General features: G+C 50.0%; 1 protein-coding gene across 4 annotated transcripts in view; it reads left to right on the top strand.

Moving 5' to 3' along the window:
• Nucleotides 1-19,551, top strand: part of dnajc5b (DnaJ (Hsp40) homolog, subfamily C, member 5 beta) — a 271,865-nt gene that overhangs the window by 234,237 nt on the left and 18,077 nt on the right. For all 4 annotated transcript variants that reach the window (XM_072467665.1, XM_072467667.1, XM_072467664.1 and 1 more), the window contains one exon: nucleotides 7,405-7,618. In XM_072467665.1, coding sequence (XP_072323766.1) covers nucleotides 7,405-7,618 — 214 coding nt within the window. The remainder of the gene's footprint in view (nucleotides 1-7,404; nucleotides 7,619-19,551) is intronic.

Genomic DNA, 19,551 nt, shown 5'->3' with positions numbered 1-19,551 from the left:
ATGTCATTGCTGGCTCCGATTTGCAGGAACTGTTGGGTTGTGCCGTCTGGTTTAGGTTCATCGTTTAGGGCATGGCAGAGGGAGATTTCCTTTGTTGATACAATGCCAGTGTTCTTTGGCGTTCAGCTGGAGCCATGTCCGTTGGTGCCATATTTGGCGTTTCAGACTTGCCGGTGCTGCAGATGGAGATGAGGGCAGTTGCCCTAGCCTTCGCCTCGCTAATAGGCCGGACATGGTTCTGCTTGGGTGGAGGTCCCCAGTGACACCTGAGACCTTGGTGTGGCTGGGGGAACCTGATGGAATTTTTGCACCATGAGAAGATCAAGTATAACTTCCGCTGGCATCATATAGGTGGAGGTCGCATGTTGGGTGACTCCTGCTGGAGTTGTATTTTGGATATTTATGCCCAGTCTGAGGGGTACTTTTTGGATGAGCTGGTGTGGGAAGTTCTAAGGAATCGGTGGATTGTTGAGGTTCCAGAAGAAAGGTCAGGGAAGAAAGTCCACTGGTGAGTGCTGTTGTGAGACCAACAGGAGGAAAGATGGCAGGTGCTGGTTCGTCAGGTGGGGCCACTCCCATTATGGTGAAGACTCTGAGGTGGTATCGGGGGAATTTGAAAGGCTGTTCGCCAAACATTTAGAGCTGCATCGGAGGGAGATGATGTCCTCACTCAAAGAGTGGATGGACGAGGCGCTTGCCCTGATCAAGGTTGCATTAACGAAGACTTTGATCGATGTGTGGGAGCAAGGAGGGAAGCTGAAGAGGGTGGAGGAGGCATTGTTGCAATATAGCAACCAGTTCACCTCGATGAGTGAGGAGCTGCGGAGGGTGGCAGAGGTCAATGGAGGGCTAAGAGCCAAAGTGGAGGACCTAGAGAACAGGTTGAGGAGACAAAGTTTGAGGAGCGTGGGCCTGCCTGAGGGAGTGGAGGGCCGGAGGCCGACCGAGTACTTTGTGGACATGTTCGCCAAGTTGATGGGGGAGGAGGGTGAAGCGCCTTCCCCGCTATGAGTTGGACAGGGCGTATCGGTTGCTCAGGCCGAAGCCTAAAGCAACCAAGGGCAGTTATAGTCTGCTTCCATCGTTACCGTTTGAAGGAGAAGATTCTGAGCTGGGCAAAGCAGAAGTGGGACGTGAAGGAAGCGTTGGTATACGTATATACCAAGATCTTACGCGGAGTTGGCAAGAAGGCAGGTGGCCTTTGGCGGGTGAAGGTAGCATTGTACAGCAGCAGAGTGAGGTTCAGAGTAGTCTACCCAGCAAATCTGAGAGTGACTGACAACTCAAAGGACTTTTACTTTGAGACGGGGGGTGGGGAGGCGGCGGAGGCGTTCGTTAAGGCTAAAGGTCTGGGACTGAGATGTGTTTAGGGATTTGGACTTGGACGCTATAGGCTGGGGTCATTTTTCTTTGATTTTTTTCAACTGGGGTATTTTTGTGTTTTTGTTTTTATTGGTGTGTTTCTTTTCTGTTCAGTGGATGTAGTCTCCCCACTCTGACTGTATAGCTGGGGAGTTGAAGTTGGCTTTTGGTGGGAGTGTGAGGTGGAGCAGTTGGAGGGTTTCTGGGCATGGGGGGCCAGGTTGCTGATGGTGTGGTTGGGAGGAGGAGGGGGTTCTGGCAGGGGTCACTGCACTAGCCACTGAAAGGATGAGGGGAGCAGCCACTGTTGTTGGAGCTTGGTTGGGCAGGTTTCGATGGACCTGTGAGATGTGAATGGTTGGGGGTGGGGATCGATACTGGGTGAGGTATTTGCAAGACGATGGAGGGATTCTGGGAAAGGGGGGTAGGGGTTGACAGTGACTAAAGGATGGGGTGGATCTTGTCAGATGGGCAGCCTGCGGTAATGGCGATGGCGGATGGGAGGGGTGAGAGGCAAGTGACCCCAGGTCAGAGTGGTGACGTGGAATGTGAGGGGGTTGGGGGGGTTCGGTGAAGAGAGGGAGAGTTTTATCGCACTTAATAGTTTGAAAGCTGATGTGGTGATTCTGGAAGAGACCCATCTGAGGATGAAGGACCAGATGAGGCATTGGAAGGATCGGGTGAACCATGTGTTTCATTCGGGGTTTGATAGTAGGACCCATGGGGTGGCGATTTTGGTGGGCATGTGTGTGAGGTTCCAGATGGAGTAGGTGGTGGTGGATCAGGGGCTGTGAGGAAGGAATTGCAGGTGAGGTTAGATCTGCTGCCCACGGGGAAAGCGGTGCATCAGCTCAGAAGAGCGAGGGGGGTTGTCTCTGAATACTGGGAGGAGGCAGATCATATGTTGGCAGGTCAGCTCCGTCGGCACGCCACGGCAAGGGAGATGGTTCGAGATAGGATGGGTGAGCTGGTGGGGCCCGGTGCGGATTAATACGGGTTTTGAGGAGTTTTATTGAGATTTGTATAAATCGGAGCCACCAGAAAATGAGCGGAGATGAGGGTTTTTTGGGGGTGAAATGGTGAAGGCTGGGCTGGAGGACTCGGTGGAGGTAGAGGAAGTGAAGGCTTGGGAAAATGCAGGTGGGGAAGGCGGCATGGCCAGATGGGTTCCCGGTGGAATTCTACAAGAAATTTAAGGATAAATTGGTGCCTTTACTTGTGGAAATGTTTTGAGAATGCTCTGATTAGGGGGGTTTTGCTGAAAATGATGAGACAGGCTTCCATCTCGTTGCTGTTAAAGAAGGGTAAGGACCCGGTGGATTGTGGGTCGTATAGGCCCATATCTCTGCTGAATGTGGGCGGCAAGATATTGACAAAAGTGTAAGAGTTAAGGTTGGAGGTGTGCCTTCCGAGAGTGAGTGGGGAGGATCAGACGGTGTTCATTAAGGGCAGACAGTTGTCATCGAATGTGAGGCAGCTTCTGAATGTGGTGCTTTCTTCGGCAGAGGAAAGGAATTTGAGGTGGTGGTGGCGTTAGATGCAGAGAAGGCGTTTGATCGGGTGGAGTGGAGTTATTCGATGGCAGTGTTGGAGAAGTTTGGGATTGGGCCTAAGTTTGTAGCAAGGGTGAAGTTGCTGTATAAGGAGTCGATAGCGAGTGTGCACATGAATGATACGAATGCAAAGAATTTTTCATTGCACCGGGAACGAGACAAGGGTGCCCCATGTCCCCGTTCCCCCCCCCCCCCTTCTGTTTGCATTGGCGACAGAGCCCTTGATCATTGTGCTGAGGAGCTCGGAGTTGTGGAAGGTGATAGTGAGGTGTGTGGGGGGGTAGCGGGGGGGAACATAGGGTGTCCTTGTACGTGGATGATTTGTTGTTGTACATTTCGGAGCCAGGCTCCTCGGTGGGGGACATAATGGATTTGCTTCAAGGACTGGGGATATTTTCAGGGTATAAGCTGAATTTGGGGAAAAGCAAGTATTTTGTGGTTTCCTCTCCAGGGACGGAGATCGGGATAGGGATCCAAAACGGTATATTTGTTAGAGAGGGGGACATTCATAGGGGATTCCTGCACTGACTGCCTACCTCTTCTAGAGGTCATAGAGGTCACCCATCTATCTACCTGCACCTTGGGTGTAACCACATCTCTAAAACTCCTGTCTATGACACTTTCTGCTCCTGCATTCTCCTAAGTGCATGCAACTGATCCATGCGGTCTGTGAGGAGCTGCAATTGGGTACACTTCCTGCAGATGAAGTTGTCCGAACGCTTGAAGCGTGAAGCACTTTACTCCGCTGGTTAACGTTTCTAGAACTAATTAATCAATGTGAAAACAAAATATTAATTAAATTACAATGGTCCCTGGCGTTAGATTTCTACAATAAATATAAAATGTTAAATATACTCATCTCCACCCTCCAAATTAGTTACTCCTCTATTGTTTTTTCTAAAATTAAGAGGACCAAATTATTATTTTTCCCAATTAAGGGACAATTTAGCGTGGCCAATCCACCTAACCTGCACATCTTTGGGTTGCAGGGTTGAGACCCAAGCAGACACAGGGAGAATGTGCAAATTGCACACGGACAGTGACCCGAAGCCGGGATCGAACCTGGGTCCTCGGCGCCGTGAGGCAGCAGTGCTAACCACTGAGCCACCGTGCTGCCTTTCCTCTATTTGGTTAATTAATTAGTTTTTCAATTTCTTTTTCAAATTTAGTGCAGATTCTCGACCAGCCAATCAGGCCACAGCTTTCATGTGATGTCACTTTTTCAGTTTGTTTTCCTTTTTCCATTTCACGGAAATCCCTGAGGTAAGTTATTTATACTCACAGCTTAGATGTCATTATCAGGTCTTTATGCCTGATAATGCCCTCCCCCCTCCCCACCGTTAGATTGTTCACATTGCATGAGGGCATGCCAGCTTGAACCATGACAGGTCTCCCAGGGTGTTCAACAGGCAAGCAGAATCCACCAAAAGAGTTCAGGTGCGTGTATCGCTCAGGATGGAGGGCCATGCTCTGACATTGCCTCCTGGCACTGCCCAGGCAACCTGAATGTTTGGAACCCAAGTTGTTGATGGGGCGGGAGCTCATTGAGAGCCAGTGTGGCATTGTGAGACTTGCCCTGTGGAATTTTATTTTCTATGTACCTAACAAGACAGCGGAGGAAACCACCTTTGGTGCTGGAGGTTTCCATGCCGTTTTTCCTGCCTGCTGCCACATGCAGAAATATGAGAATATTTTGTCCTATGTGTCAATTGCAGACTTTTTAAAACATTCTATTCATAATCCATTCAATACATAGATTATCATAGAATTTACAATGCAGAAGGAGGCCATTCGGCCCATCGGGTCTGCACCGGCTCTTGGAAAGAGCACCCTACCCAAGGTCAACACCGCCACCCTATCCCCATAACCCAGTAACCCCACCCAACACTAAGGGCAATTTTGGACACAAAGGGCAATTTAGCATGGCCAATCCACCTAACCTGCACATCTTTGGACTGTGGGAGGAAACCGGAGCACCCGGAGGAAACCCACGCACACACGGGGAGGATGTGCAGACTCCGCACAGACAGTGACCCAAGCCGGAATCGAACCTGGGACCCTGGAGCTGTGAAGCAATTGTGCTATCCACAAGGCTACCGTGCTGCCCATTTAATTTAATTTCCTTCAAGTACTTAATACCATAGTAAAACAAACATTTCCATTAAGTACTTAATCTACTATGAAAACATATTTTTGTATTCATAGCCCCACATCAAAGACGTTGGGCATGATTCAGTGGATTGAAGCGGAGTACGGCGCCTAGAAACATCCTGCTGTCCAACAGCACTTTGCCATTTTTTTTTGGCCTCAATGGTATTCTCTCCGCACTTCCTGCTGCCGGGCTTATCACAGATGGGGGCCCCATTTTGTCCAGCAACCCCAATCTCCCCCCCCCTGCCGTTCTTCTGACCCCACCCCCCCACTCCCCTTCTACCTGGCAAGTCCCCCCCCCGGCCCAACCCCTGACAGTACCTACCTGGGCACCTTGAAACTTCCACCCGACACCCTGGCAGTGCCTCTAGCAACCTGGCAATGCCACCTGCTGTCCGGGGGAGTGTGAGGATGCCTCCATGCCCTGTTCCTGACCATCTCCATCTGGGCGTCTCAAATGGCCTGAGAGGCCCCGCAAGGTGCCATTCGGCTAATTTAAATATGCAGGTTTGGTTCTCGCCCAGTGGTGACTCACGATTGGCCCAGTGCGGCCCAACTTGGGACTCGCACAATTCACCCGCTGTGTCCGGATCTGTGCCAGGCATAACAGGGTCACTGAATTGTGCCAGTGATAATCACTTAGAGCTATCGGTCAAACTTTGATCGTACAGGCCCTCCACTGATTATTATAGGTTTAGGAATAAGTCATACAGCACTGTTCCCATATTGATAACTTCAGGATTATGTCAACAGACAGCTAGTAAGGTTGTAAACAACCACAGCAGACTCGTTTCTTTACAAACTAATTATAGGGCTTGAAGATTTAAATGATTTGACAGTTCCACTGAGCTCATCTACTTTTTGTGAACATTCATATCTATTCTGAACTGTCCCAAATGGCTCGAGACCTCTCCAAAAAGGACACCTGGACCTCTCCAAAATAAGTCTACCAGCTTTAGACCTAATCCGCAAGTGTCTGAAATCCACAAGCTATGTTTTGGATATTCCAGTCACGAAAATTTCATCTGTGTGAAAGCAACTGCACTTTTAAATGTGCAGCTGGCCTGTGAACACGGATGTGCAAACTACAACTGACCCCCTTCCTCCTCCCCCGCCCACCAGCGGTGGGATCTATGGAATGGGACTCTACTGCCATTTTGATTGAGGCACAAAGCCCTTCCGGCTTTGCGAACATTCAGGCTTTAGTCCGTTACGCAAACTTTGATTTTAAAAAACTCTTCCTTCCTTCATCCAAATCACCTGATGTATATGGTTGAGGCCCCAGTGCATTCCCTGGGGAACATCTTTTGTCACATCACACCAATCAGAGTATATTCCCTTTATCCTTACCATGTCTAAATAATTTTTAATACTTGTCACAAGGTTTTCTCCAATTGCATATGATTTTATTTTTGCTATTAATCCTGATTTCCCCCACGTTCCTTTGTTAAATAATCGAGTGACATTTTTAATTTTTCAATTCAAAGACAGACTTCTTGGAACTGGAGAGCTTCGGAAAATTATTAAATTGGGGATTCGAGGGTTCATTTTGTGGATATGATGACCAATCCCACTCCAGGACAAAGCAGCCCGCCTGATTTCTCCCCCTTCCACAAACATTCAAACCCTCCACCACTGACGAACAGCCATGTGTACCATCTACAAGATACACTGCAGTAACTCACCAAGATTCCTTAGACAATGCCTTCCAAACCCACGACCACTACCATCTAGAAGGACCAGAGCAGCAGATACCTGGGAACCCCACCACTGGGAGGTTCCCCTCCAAATCACTCACCACCCTTCCTTCACTGTCACTGGGGCAACATCCTGGAACTCCTTCCCTAACAGCGCAGTGGGTGTACTTACACCTCAAGGACTGCAGCAGTTCAGGAAGGCAACTCACCACCACTTTCTGAAGGGCAACTAGGGATGGACAATAAATGCTGGCCTAACCAGCGACGCCCACATCCCATAAATATATTTTTTTAAACCAAAAGAAGCCCCAGGAATCTCTTGGCAACAAGTTCACAGTTATGATTTTGTTGGATTGTTCAGTTCTCATGAAGGGATCAAGTTGAGGTCAAATCTTTCTCCAGAGGCAAGGTAGGAGATATCACTTTTCAGGCTATTTTCAACTTGCAACTGGCTTAAGAGCAGCCAACATGTCAGAAACCTATGATTGCGTTGTCTACCCGTTGTAGTGTGTGGCATTGGGGAACTGTGCAAACTTGCAATAACAATTTTGAATATATTTGAATGGTTTAAACTGTTAAGATATGCATTGCTCAGCCCGTTTTTAGACATATTTAAATCACCTGATTGTCACATTCCACAGAAAACTCGCTTTGAAACACCATCCAGACAAAAACCTTGACAACCCAGATGCATCTGATAAATTCAAAGAGATCAACAATGCTCATTCAATACTGTCAGATATAACCAAACGAAACATTTATGACAAATATGGCTCCTTGGGACTCTATGTAGCTGAACAGTTTGGTGAAGAGAATGTGAACACGTACTTCATGCTGTCTAGCTGGTGGGCAAAGGTAACTTTGTTTTTCTTTTATTAGTTTTAATGTACAGTAATATTTATGGTGCTCAAAGTTCCATACATGCTGCAGTTTGAAAAGGTCAGAATTCAAAAAGAGGACAAGTAAAATTATCATGCTAAAAATGTTAGTGCTTTTGATTTAACATGTTCACTAATTTATGGTGTAGGTCCAAATACAACGTACGGTTTCAGCAAACAAACAGCACAAAGGTTAAAAGGACAAGGTTCCTTTATTCCACTCGAATCAAAATTGGTTTAATCGTCAAGGGGCAGCGTAAGTCCAACAAACGACTATTTATAGAGAATATTCACCACCGATGCTTCAGTTCTCTGTCTAGTCAGGGCCTCGACTCCTCAACACAGTTCTCACCAGATGTGTTCAGGCGCTGCCAACCCCTGGTGACTATCATGCTCCCATCTTTCTTTATGAGGCTTCTCAGACTGCAAGTCAGTCTGACTAGGCCCCAATTTTCTTTCCTTGTACTTCAACCACCCTCAGGGGCTTCAGGTTGCCTTAGGCTCCTGTCATACTACCACTCATCAGTCCTGACTTTTTCCTGACTACTTTCTTTTTAAAAAAATATATTTTATTAAAGTTTTCAAACACAATTTTTTCCCTTACAAATCGGTTTCGCTTCCTTCCACACGAGTAAAATCCTACGCCGGGCTACTAGGGACGCAAAGGCCACGACATCGGCCTCTTTCGCCTCCTGCACTCCCGGCTCATCCGCTACTCCAAATATAGCTAACCCCCAGCCTGGCTTGACCCGGGCCTTCACCACCTTTGAGATCACTCCCCTCCAATACCCCTCCAGCGCCGGACAGAACCAAAACATATGTGTGTGGTTCGCCGGGCTTCCCCCGCACCTCCCACACTTGTCCGCCACTCCGAAGAGCCTGCTCAACCTTGCTCCCGTTATGTGTGCTCTATGCAGCACCTTAAATTGGATCAGGCTAAGCCTGGCACACGAGGAAGAGGAATTTACCCTGCTTAGGGCATCAGCCCACAAACCCTCCCCGAGCTCTTCTTCCCATTTTCCCTTCAATTCGCCCACCAGCTCCTCCCCCTCTTCTCTCATCTCCCGTTATATCTCTGACACTTTGTCCTCCCCGACCCACACCCCCGAAAGAACCCTGTCCTGGATCCCTTGTGTCGGGAGCAGCGGAAATTCCCTCACCAGTTGTTTTGTGAACGCTCTCACCTGCATATATCTAAAGAAATTTCCCCGGGGCAGCTCATACTTTTCCTCAAGCGCTCCCAAGCTCGCAAATGTCCCGTCTATAAATAAATCTCCCTCTCCTGATTCCTACCCGGTGCCAGCTCTGGAATCCTCCATCCAGCCTCCCTGGGGCAAACCTATGGTTGTTCCTGATCGGGGACCACACCGAGGCTCCCAGCACACCCCTCTGTCGCCTCCATTGCCCCCAGATACTTAATGTTGCCGCCACCACTGGGTTCGTGGTGAATCTTTTTGGGGAGAGCAGGAGTGGCGCCGTCACCAGTGCTTTTAAACTCGTCCCTTTGCAGGACTTCATCTCCAATCTTTTCCACGCCGCTCCCTCTCCCTCTATCATCCATTTACGAATCATCGCCACGTTGGTGGCCCAGTAGTAGTCGCCCAAATTCGGCAACGCCAGTCCCCCTCTGTCTCTGCTACGTTGTAGGAACCCCCTCCTTACCCTCGGGGCCTTTCCTGCCCACACGAAACTCGTGATGCTCCTATCTATTTTTTTTAAAGAAGGCCTTAGTGATCAGTATAGGGAGACATTGGAACACAAATAGGAACCTCGGGAGGACCATCATCTTAATTGCCTGCACTCTGCCCGCCAGTGACAGCGGCTGCATGTCCCACCTTTTGAAATCCTCTTCCATTTGTTCCACCAGCCGTGTCAGATTGAGTCTGTGTAAGGTTCCCCAGCTCCTGGCTATCTGAATCCCCAGGTATCGGAAGTTTCTTTCCACTCTCCTTAGCGGTAGGCCATCTATCCCTCTACTCTGGTCCCCAAGGTGTATCACAAAACGCTCACTCTTTCCCATGTTAAGCCTATATCCCGAGAAATCTCCAAACTCCCTCAATATCTGCATGACCTCTGTCATCCCCCGCACTGGGTCCGTCACATACAGCAGTAGGTCATCCGCGTAGAGTGACACTCGGTGTTCCTCTCCCCCTCTAATTACCCCTCTCCATTTTCTGGAGTCTCTCAGCGCTATGGCAAGTGGTTCAATTTCCAGCGCGAACAGTAATGGGGACAACGGGCATCCCTGTCTTGTTCCCCTGTGTAGTCGAAAATACTCCGACCTTTGCCGACCTGTGACCACACTTGCCGTTGGGGCCCCATAGAGGAGTTTAACCCAGCTGACAAACCCGTCCCCGAACCAGAACCTCCTCAGCACCTCCCATAGATACTCCCACTCCACCCTATCAAATGCCTTCTCTGCATCCATTGCCGCCACTATCTCTGCCTCCCCCTCTGCTGGGGGCATCATTATCACCCCTAATAGCCGTCGCACGTTGACGTTTAGTTGTCTCCCCTTTACGAACCCTGTCTGGTCTTCGTGCACCATCCCCGGGACACAATCCTCTATCCTCGTTGCCAGCACCTTTGCTAGCAACTTGGCGTCCACATTTAGCAGTGAGATAGGCCTATAGGACCCGCACTGCAGTGGATCTTTATCCCGCTTCAAGATTAGCGATATCGTCGCCTCCGACATTGTCGGGGGTAGGGTCCCCCCTTCTCTGGCCTCGTTAAAGGTCCTTACCAGCAGCGGGGCCAACAAGTCCACATATTTTCGATAGAATTCCACTGGGAACCCATCTGGTCCCGGGGCCTTCCCTGCCTGCATGTTCCCCAGCCCCTTGGTAACCTCGTCCACCCCAATCGGCGCCCCCAGGCCTTCCACCTCCTGCTCCTCCACCCTCGGGAACCTTAATTGGTCCAAAAACTGCCGCATCTCCTCTTTTCCCTCCGGGGGTTGGGACCTATATAGTCTCTCGTAAAAGGTCTTAAACACCTCGTTTATCTTCCCTGCTCTCCGCACCGTAGCTCCCATTTCATCCCTAATTCCCCCTATCTCCCTCGCCGCTGTCCTCTTTCGCAGCTGATGGGCCAACAGGCGACTCGCCTTTTCCCCATATTCATATCTCATCCCCTGTGCCTTCCTCCACTGTGCCTCCGCCCTCCTTGTGGTCAACAGGTCGAACTCCGTCTGGAGTTGTCGCCTCTCCCTGTATAGTCCTTCATCCGGGGCCTCCGCATATTTTTTATCTACCCTCAAAATCTCCCCCAGTAGTCTTTCCCTTTCCTTGGCCTCTATTTTCCCCTTGTGGGCCCTGATGGAGATCAGCTCTCCTCTGACCACCGCCTTTAGTGCTTCCCATACTACTCCCACTCGGACCTCCCCGTCGTCATTGGCCTCCAGGTACCTTTCGATACATCCCCGCACCCTTCCGCAGACTCCCTCATCCGCCAGTAATCCCACATCCAGTCGCCAGAGTGAATGCTGCTCCCTCTCCTCTCCTAGTTCCAGGTCCACCCAGTGTGGGGCATGATCTGAAACAGCTATGGCTGAGTACTCAGTTCTTTCCACCCTCGAGCTCAGTGACCTTCCCACAACACAGAAATCTATCCGGGAGTACACCTTGTGAACATGGGAGAAGAAGGAGAACTCTTTGGCCATCGGCCTAACAAATCGCCACGGATCCACTCCCCCCATTTGGTCCATAAACCCTCTAAGCACCTTGGCCGCTGCCGGCCTTCTTCCGGTCCTAGATCTAGATCTATCTAACCCTGGGTCCAACACGGTGTTGAAGTCCCCCCCCCCCATTATCAGGTTTCCTACCTCCAGGTCCGGGATACGTCCCAGCATCCGCTTCATAAATCCCGCATCATCCCAATTCGGGGCATATACGTTAACCAACACGACCTCCATTCCCTGCAGTCTGCCACTCACCATCACATACCTGCCTCCGCTGTCTGCTACGATGTTCCTAGCTTCGAATGACACCCGTTTCCCCACCAGTATGGCCACCCCTCTGTTCTTTGCATCCAGCCCTGAGTGGAACACCTGTCCCACCCATCCTTTCCTTAACCTAACTTGGTCCGCCACCTTCAGGTGCGTATCCTGAAGCATGGCCACATCTGCCCTCAGTCCTTTCAAGTGCGCGAACACTCGGGCCCTTTTAATCGGCACATTTAGGCCTCTCGCGTTCCACGTGATCAGCCGAACTGGGGGGCTGCCTGCCCCCCTCCCCTGTCGACTAGCCATCACCCTCTCCAAGCCAGTCCCACGTCCCGGTTCCGCGCACCCACCCGTTCCCCAGGCGGCGCATATTCCCGCCCGACCACCTTTTCTTTTACCAGTTCCTCTTCGATCTCTGCAGCAGCAACCCAGTTATCCCCCCCCCCCCCCGGCTAGATCCCCATCTAGCATGATTACTCCCCCCATATTGCTTCCGAAAGTCAGCTGACTTCAACTGACCCCGGCTTCTCCCGCTCTCTCCTTGACCCCCCCGTGTGGGGAACTCCCAGCTACCTTGCGCCTATCTTCCCGCCATCATCTTTCTGGCGCGGGAACAAGAACAGTAAGCCCCGTGTTCTCTAGAGCCGTCCCGCCCCTCGTGGCGCAGCTCCTTCTGCCGCCCCACTCCCATTCCCCATCCCCCGCCGATGTCTCTTCTTCCCCCCCACCGGCGCCCACATTTCTCAGTGTCCCTCCCTTCCCAATTTACATCTCTATATACATCAGCATTGTTGTTTCCCCTCCAACATCAGTCCCTCAGTTCTGATCCAGTTTCTCGTTTTTAATGAAGGTCCATGCTTCTTCCGCCGTTTTGAAGTAGTGATGCCTCTCCTGGTGCGTGACCCACAGTCGCGCCGGCTGCAACATCCCGAACTTCACTTTCTTCTTGTGTAGCACCTCGTTGGCTCGATTAAAACTCGCCCTCCTTCTCGCCACCTCCGCACTCCAATCCTGGTACACCCGTACCACCGCATTCTCCCATCTACTACTTCGTACCTTTTTGGCCTATCTCAGAACCACCTCTGTCATTGAAGCGATGAAATCGCACGATCGTCGCCCTAGGTGGTTCTCCCGCCTTTGGTCTCCTCGCAGGGACCCGATGGGCCCCTTCCACTTCCAAGGGGCCCAAGGGGGCCTCAGCTCCCTTTAGCGAGCGTAGCATCGTGCTCACGTAAGCCCCACCGTCCGCTCCTTCCACTCCCTCGGGGAGACCCAGGATCTGAAGGTTCTTTCGCCGTGATCTGTTTTCTAGGACTTCAGTCCTTTCAATGCACTTTTTGTGGAGCGCCTCGTGCGTCTGCATTTTGACCGCCAGGCCCAGGATCTCGTCCTCGTTGTCCGTCACCTTCTACTCCACCACGCGGAGCTCCATCTCCTGGGTCTTTTGTGTCTCCTTAAGCCCCTCAATTGCTTGTAGCATCGGGGCCAGCACCTCCTTCTTAAGCAGCTCCACACACCGTCTCAGAAATTCGTCTTGGTCCGGCCCCCAATGTCGCCTGGGCTCCCTCCGCCACCATCTTGCTCCTTTTTCCTTCTGCCCCTGTCCTCGAGGATTCTCCGCGATCTGGCCGCCGCCGATATTTTTCTTTTTCGTTGGGGGGGACTCCCTGTTGTCTCACCCCACACCGGGTTTCGTCCCGAAAAAATTGCCCGTTGGGGCTCTTAAAAGAGCCTGAAGGTCCGTTCGAGCTGGAGCCGCCGAAACGTGCGGCTTAGCTGGTCATCGCCGCAACCGGAAGTCTCCTGGCTACTTTCTAACTTGTCTCATGACATCTAGCTCTACTCCTCACCCTGACAAAGACCCTGCTCCCTGCAGGGAGGGATGCAAGGGGGTCAATTGATCCCCTGCTTGGTGGTCTCCGCCAACTGCTGCTGGAGGCCACACCACAAAAAGGAATAGTGTCTTGCCTATGCTGAATGTATCACTTGGCCCAATCTTTTCCGATGTAAAAGGATCCCGTAATATCTTAAAGTTTTAAATGACTCAGGGTGTTTTTTCCAATGGAAATTATCACAGGGAAATCCTCCTCTTTTGCCGCAAGATTGTCAGAAGCCCTGAACAGAGAGGGCAACGGTGGCAATTTCTATTATAGACTGACCATGGGGGTGTGTGAGTTGGTCGATTGAGTCCCAGACCTGGTAAACTCACCAGAGGCTGAAGCTATTTTCTTGTTGGGTCATATTTTCATTTGAGATTTGCAAGCAGCAAATCCAAACTAACACTTCAAGGCAGCTCACAGACGGAGTCTGGCAAGGGCATAAATTTTCTCAAATGTCGTGGCAAACCTGGGGCGGAATTCTCCGAGCCAAAATTGTGATTGGCACGGGGGCGGAGAATGGGCATCAAACCCAAAATCCGGTCCGACGCTTCTCTCGCGATTCTCCGGTCCCCAGAGAATTACCGCGAACCCCAGGTCGGGGGCCATTGACAGAGGCCCCCGCAGCAATTCTCCGACTTAAATTGGCCAAGTTCCCGGTGACGTGGTTCTAACCATGTTTTGCCTGTCGGGAACGGCCAGTGGCGGCTGTGGAGCCAGTCCGCGGCCGCCTGGTGTGGGGCTGAGGGATCCTTCACCAGGGGGGCCTCACAGACAGCCAGGCTATCGATCAGGGGCCACCGATATACGGGGGCGTGCAATCTCAGCGGGGGTGGAACTATCTTTTTGGAGCCGGTCTGCGGTGTGTGCCCGCCATGCTGCGCGGGGTGGCCCACGCAGGCCGCTGCCATGCGCAGGCCGCTGACCCCCGACTGTAAGTGCAGGGCCCCGTATCGGCAGCCTGAGCTGCGAGGACTACTCCGGGGCTCTGCTCGGAGAATCACTCTGGACTTTCTTCAGGAAAGTCCAGAGTGATTCGCCCGTGTTTTGACGCTGGAGTGGGGACATAGCCCCATTATTGGAGAATCCCACCCAGGATTTAGAAATTGGGTGCAATTCTTTCAACATATTTTGAAGTGTGATCCCCAGCAGGAAACTTAGTGCGATTCATGCCGGGTGGGTCGGAGAAATCCAGATCACAATCCACCCAGACTTAGACATTATTTTGGAGGCCGGGGTGATTTGTGCTGTGAATGAGGTGTGCGGGACCTAAAGACACCAGCTCCTCAGAGAAATGGCGCCCCAATCTTAAGACAACCCTACAGAAACCCCCCTCCCCATTGCTGTAATTAGGCTCCCCCTCAAGTGACCAACATCCCACTTTGGGGTTGCCAAAGGCCCCCCCTTCTTCAGATCACGTCTCCCCAACCCTTGGCAGTGCCAACCTGGCTGCAAAGACCTGTCACCCTGTCATTACTGACCTGTCAGTGCCAACCTGGCAATGCGAGGACACTTTCCAGCCATGTCTTTGACCATCCGGTGACTTCAATGACCTCTGAGCCCGCTAGTGTGGTCATCATGTCTGGGGTCCGTTTTTGGAGACCAGTGATTTCCGCTGGCTTCATTGTTGCACGGGTGGGTGGGAGAATTGAAGAGGTCTGGTGATTTCGGCTAGTAGCCAAATTTGAATATGTTGGTGAAGATTTAAATATATTAATCTGGTTCACCTCGCTGGCCAGGGGTGGGGAGAATCTCAAAATGTGTTCTCTCTGGTGCAAATGCTTTCTGGTTCTCTTGTGAGAGTCTCAGGCCACAACCCGATTTGTGCCTGTGTGAGCTGGGCTGGAGAATCGCCCCCATCGTCTCTCATCCCAACCCCAATCTTGTGAGGTGGGTAGGGAAAACTTTTGTGGAACCAGGCCGATCATTCAAAAAAGGTCAGTGGGAAGACAAACATACCATTTATTTTGTGCCGCTTGCAACACTGGGCCAATGGGCAGAGCATTGATCTTGCGCGCTCCAACTGTTGGTACCTGAAAATTGAATTAGCAATCTATGTACATCATATTTTAATGAAACTCTGGCCTTAAACTGGCGTGTTCTGGTTGCCTATTTCCTTGACCAAATAGAAATGGTAGCAGGAGGATCATAAAGATGAAATGAGCAGAAGTTTAGCATTGTGATTTTCAGGGGGCACCCACCCATTCCTTCGGCTGAATGCAATATAAATCATCCCCAGTGTATGTGATCATGTTTGTCTGGTTGTTTGCATCAAAGCTATGTTGGGCCATTGGGAGAATTTCCATGGAAATTTTACTCTCTGAACTTTTCCCTTTTCCCATGGAAGGCAGGGATGAGATCAGAAAATCGCTGTCATAGTAATCATAGTAACTGGTATTGGACCTGATCACTCACTCTGCAGTGTGCTATGTAAGAGTGCTAATACCCTGTGCCAATGTGCAATTCTGACATCGCAGAACTGTTACAGCGCCGAAGGAGGCCATTCGGCCCATCATGTCTGTATCAGCTAATGAGCAGCTCACTTAGTACCATTCCCCTGCCTTCTCCCTGTAACCCTGCACATTCTCTTCCTTTTCAGATAACAGTCTAAATCCCTTTGAATGCTTCAATTGAATCCGTCTCCACAATACTCTCAGGCAGAGCATTCCAGATTTTAACCACTCGCATGTTTCTTGTATGTTTCCATTCCTATCCATCGAAGGCAGTCAGCACATGACCTGCGATTGCTATTCTTGCTTTTCCTGCAACATCATACCTGGAGACTGCAAACGCCTATCCTTAAATTCCCTTAATTTCATCATCTATATGCTGCCCCTCTCTAACATTATTCATAAGCATGCGTTTAACATTCATATTTATGTTAACAACTTTCAGACCTTCCTCTCCAACATGCCTTTCAATCTTATGACCCCCTGACCTACTGTGGACTGCCTACCTGACATCATCATGGTGAATCATAACTTCCTTTAGCTGTAGGTTAGAAGCCATCAATCTTCGTTCTTGTGTACAAACTTTACTACAGACTGCAAGATAGAAACTAATCTGAGTGATTTGAACAATGAGCGTGACTAACAGTTTTATAACTCATAGAAAACAAAAGGCGTGGGATTTATCTTTTTTAAACAATGGATTGTGTGGCTAGATTAGAAATGTGGTTGATTCTTAAATACCCACTGAAATGGCTTGGCAAGCCACTCCGTTTTCTCCAACTGCTCCAAAGACAACAAAAAGGAATGAAACCCGATGGACCACCAGGCATCGACCTAGGCACCAGAAACAACAACAGCAAACCCAGCCTTGTTGACCTTTAGAATGTTCTCCTTACTAATATCTGAGGGCTTGTGCCAAAATTGGGAAAGCTGTCTCACAGACTAGTCAAGCAACAGCCTGACATTGTGATGCTCACTGAATCATACCTTACAAATAATCCCCCAGACACCACCATCACCATCCCTGGATATGCCCTATCCCACCGGTAGGACAGACCCAACAGAGGTGGCGGCGGCACAGTGGTATACAGTTGGAAGGAAGGGAGTTATCCTGGGAGTCCTCAACATTGGCTCTGGACCCCATGAGGTCTCATTGCACCAGGTCAAACTTGGACAAGGAAATCCCCTGCTGATTATCACGTATCGTCCCCCGTTCATCTGATGAATCAGCACTCCTCCATGTTAAACACCATTTGGAGGAAGCACTGAGGATGGCAGAATGTACCCTGGGTGTAAGGACTTCAGTGCCCATCACTAAGAGTGGCTTGGTAGTACCACCAAGACCAAGCTGTTCAGGTCCGAAGGGACCGGCAATAATATTGAAGACTTGTACTCCAGAACTTGCCACACCCCTACCCAAGATGTTCCAATTCAGTAACAACACTGGCATCTACCTGGTAATGTGGAAATTTGCCCAGGTGTGCCCTGTACACAAGAAATAGGACAAATCCAATCCAGCCAATTACCGCCCTATCAGTCTACTCTTCTTCATCAGCAAAGCGATGGAAGGAGTCATCAACAGTGTAATCAAGCATCACTTACTCAGCAATAACCTGCTCCTGACCTCATTACAGCCTTGGTTCAAACATGGGCAAAATAACTGAATGCCAGAGGTGAGGTGTGAGTTACTGCCCTTGACATCAAGGCAGCATTTGACTGAGTATGATATCAAGGAGCACTAGATAAACTGGAGTCAATGGGAATCAAGAGGAAAACTCCACTGGATGAAGTCATACCTGGCACAAAGGAAGATGGTTGTGGTGATTGACACTCAAATTGTCTAGCTCCAGGTCATCACTGCTGGAGTTCCTCAGGGTGGTGGCCTAGGCCCAACCATCTGCAGCTGCTTCATCAATGACCGCCCTTCCGTCATAAGATCAGAAGTGGGGATGTTTGCGGCAATGTCCAGCACCATTTGCGACTCCTCAGATAAAGAATCAGTCTGTGTCCAAATGCAGCAAGACCTGGACAATATCCAGGCCTGGGGTGGCAAGTTACATTTGTGCCACACAATAATAATAACCTTTTATTATCACAAGTATGAAGTTACTGTAAAAGGCCCCTCGTCGCCACATTCCGGTGCCTATTCGGATAAGCTGGTAGGGGAATTCAACCCGTGCTGCTGGCCTTATTCTGCATCACAAGCCACCTGTCTAGCCCATTGAGCTAAACCAGCCTAATACCAGGCAATGACCATCTCCTACAAGAGAGGATCTAACCATCGACCCTTGACATTCAATGGCATTACCATTGTTGAATCCCCCTCAATGAACATCCTTGAGGTTACCATTGATCAGAAACTGAACTGCACTAGCCACATTAATACTGTGGCTACCAGGCCAGTTCAAAGGCTAGGAATCCTACGGCGAGTAACTCACTTCCTGACCCCCCCCCCCCCCCAAAGCCTGTGCACCATCTACTAGGCACAAGTCAGGAATGTAATGGAATACTCTCCACTTGCCTGGGTGAGTGCAGCTCCAACAATACTCAAGAAGCTCAACACCATCCAGGACAAAGTAGCCCGCTTGATTGCTACCCCTTCCACAAACATTCAAACCCTCAACCACCGACTTAAGTGGCCACCATGTGTACCATCTATATGATGCACACCAGGAACTCGCCAAGGTTCCTTAGGCAGCACCTTCCAAACCCACAACCAATACTATCTAGAAGGACAAGAACAGCAGATACCTTGGAACCCACCACCCGGAGGTTCCCTTCCAAGTCACTCACCACCCTGACTTGGAAACATATTTTCGTTTTTTCACTGTCGCTGGGTCAAAATCCTGGTACTCCCTCCTTAACAGCACTGTGGGTGTACTTACTCCTTGGGGACTTCAACGGTTTAAGAAGGTAACTCACCACCACCTTTGGAAGGGAAGCTAGCGATGGGCAATGCATGCTGGCCTAACCAGTGACACCCACATCCCATAAATGACTTTAAAAAAGCATAGCTGCTAGACTAGTTCAGTGATAGTAAGGAAATCAATAAGAGGGAAAAACATATTAGACCTTGTCCCCAACAACCTGCCTGTCGCAGATGCATCTGTCCATGACAGTAATGGGAGGAGTAAGCACACATTTCTTGAGGAGACAAAAGTCCTGCTCTCACAGTGAGGATATCCTCCATCGTGTTGAGCACAACCACTTGTGCTTAATGGGATAGACTTTGAACAGATCTAGCAACTCAAAACTGGGCATGCATAAGGCGCTGTGGGTCATCAGCAGCAGAGTTGTACTCAACTGCAATCTATAACCCTTATTCTACCATTACCACCAAACCAGAGGATCAACCCTAATTCAATGAAAAGTGCAGAAGGGCATGCCAGGAGCAACAGCAGGCATAAGTAAAAATGAGGTGTCAACCTGGTGAAGCTACAACACAGTGCTACTTTAGTGCTAAACTGCAAAAGCTGTAAGTGATCGACAGAGGTAAGTGATCCCACAACCAATGGATCAGATCTAAACTCTGCAGTCCTGCCATACCCAGCCATGAATGGTGGTGGACAATTAAACAACTCATTGGAGGAGGAAGCTCCAGAAATATCCTCATCCTCAATGATGGCGGAGCTCAGCACAT

The sequence above is a fragment of the Scyliorhinus torazame genome, chromosome 11 (genome assembly GCF_047496885.1).
Source record: "Scyliorhinus torazame isolate Kashiwa2021f chromosome 11, sScyTor2.1, whole genome shotgun sequence".
Taxonomy (NCBI): Eukaryota; Metazoa; Chordata; class Chondrichthyes; order Carcharhiniformes; family Scyliorhinidae; genus Scyliorhinus; species Scyliorhinus torazame.
Note: the sequence above shows the minus strand (reverse complement) of the source record. Positions and strands in the feature narration are given on the sequence as shown.